This window comes from Limulus polyphemus, unplaced genomic scaffold (assembly GCF_000517525.1).
Source record: "Limulus polyphemus unplaced genomic scaffold, Limulus_polyphemus-2.1.2 Scaffold5515, whole genome shotgun sequence".
Lineage (NCBI taxonomy): Eukaryota > Metazoa > Arthropoda > Merostomata > Xiphosura > Limulidae > Limulus > Limulus polyphemus.
The window spans coordinates 7,632-9,358 of record NW_013671125.1 but is presented as its reverse complement, the minus strand read 5'-3'; the positions used below and the strand labels follow the sequence as shown (position 1 = coordinate 9,358).

At 33.1% G+C, this 1,727-nt stretch overlaps 1 protein-coding gene across 1 annotated transcript in view; it reads left to right on the top strand.

The window, feature by feature from the left end:
* LOC111089195 (probable GPI-anchored adhesin-like protein PGA55) overlaps positions 1 to 1,727 on the top strand; it is a gene marked incomplete at its 3' end in the record, with an annotated part of 25,502 nt that overhangs the window by 16,272 nt on the left and 7,503 nt on the right. Inside the window, exon 4 of the mRNA XM_022401227.1 lies at positions 882 to 1,050. Coding sequence (XP_022256935.1) covers positions 882 to 1,050 — 169 coding nt within the window. The remainder of the gene's footprint in view (positions 1 to 881; positions 1,051 to 1,727) is intronic.

Here is a 1,727-nt window from a genome sequence, read left to right as displayed (position 1 = left end):
ACTAGTGGAGTCCTTTAAAAAACACCACATAAACATTAGCACACACACTAGTGGAGTCCTTTAAAAAACACCACATAAACATTAGCACACACACTAGTGGAGTCTATTAAAAAACACCACATAAACATTGTAGAGGAACAAGTAGCCACATCTAGAAAAAAAAAGATAATAATAACAGTAACTTGTGCGCGACTTGTAGAGGAATAAGTAACCACATGGGGCTTTTTCTGTTCGGCACTTCAATCATGCAGCAAACGAAAAAAATAATGTAATTATTCGCTCCAGAAAGGATTGATTTTAATGACGTAATTTTATACAAACTAAGTGGCTCGCTTACACAACACGTGGGCTAAAGTGTGAGGTCAGAAAGTAAGGCTCAGCATAACCATTCCTAATTTAGAACAGCTGGACAGAGGGAGGGCAATAAAGCAACAGCACCGGCCGCTTATGAAGCTACTATTAACCGTGTAGCTCGATTGTTGTTTCTTTGTTTTTAGTGTAAAGTTACAGAATTAACTATCCGCGCTTTGTTATGTGCTCAAAACAAACTTATACGATTCTTTATTTGTTATTTTGCTCTAGAATCTTATTTAAGCATAAATTTTTGGTCATCTTTAAATTTATAATAAGTATACAAGTTTATAATTTTTAATGGTCTTTCTTTGTATCCAACAAAATCACTGTAGTTTGTGTTCCATCACTAAGAAATCAATACTGTAAGACACGTATTTAAAAGTTAGTTGATTTGACTTTTTATTTCGCGTCATTTCTGCAAGCTTTGAAGTTGTCTTTTTTTTTCAATAGTACTAATTTTCACTTTTAAGCATAACATATTCATAGACATATCATATGATAATTTAAAGTACGTGTTTTGTCTTCAGCTATGGAACTACACCGGGGACAGTGATTTAAAGCACGTGATGCTCGTATATACCGTGTCACGTGATGGAAAACCAATACTGGCTCCGATAGCAGTGAAAGATGTGGAGCTTCTTAGAAGTGATGACGTCACACTAATGTTAGGTTATGTTGTTGTAACGAGAGCAGAAGGTAAATATTAATAACATTAATTATCAGTCACCTGTACTGGCTAACAGTCATTCGTGTAATACACGTTAACGTGTGAAAATGGTAAAATATAAGAATAAGCTTAGCGTTTGTAACATATTTCACTGAAATATTGAAATATTTCTCTGCAAACAAACCAAGTGTAAAAACGTTAACCTTTACAACCTGTTTAACATATCATGGCCTTAGTAACTTATAACGAACTGTTAAACGTTAACAATTACAACCTGTTTAACATATCATGGCCTTAGTAACTTATAACGAACTGTTAAACGTTAACAATTACAACCTGTTTTTAACATATCATGACATTAGTAACTTATAACGAAGTGTAAAACGTTAACCTTTACAACCTGTTTGTTAACATATCATGGCTTTAGTAATTTATAACGAAGTGTAAAACGTTAACCTTTACCACCTGTTTAACATATCATGACTATAGTAACTTATAACGAAGTGTAAAACGTTAACCATTACATCCTGTTTGTTAACATATCATGGCTTTAGTAACTTAAAACGAAGTGTAAAACGTTAACCTTTACAACCTGTTTAACATATCATGACTATAGTAACCTATAACGAAGTGTGAAACGTTAACCATTACATCATGTTTGTTAACATATCATGGCTTTAGTAACTTGTAACGAAGTGTAAAACGT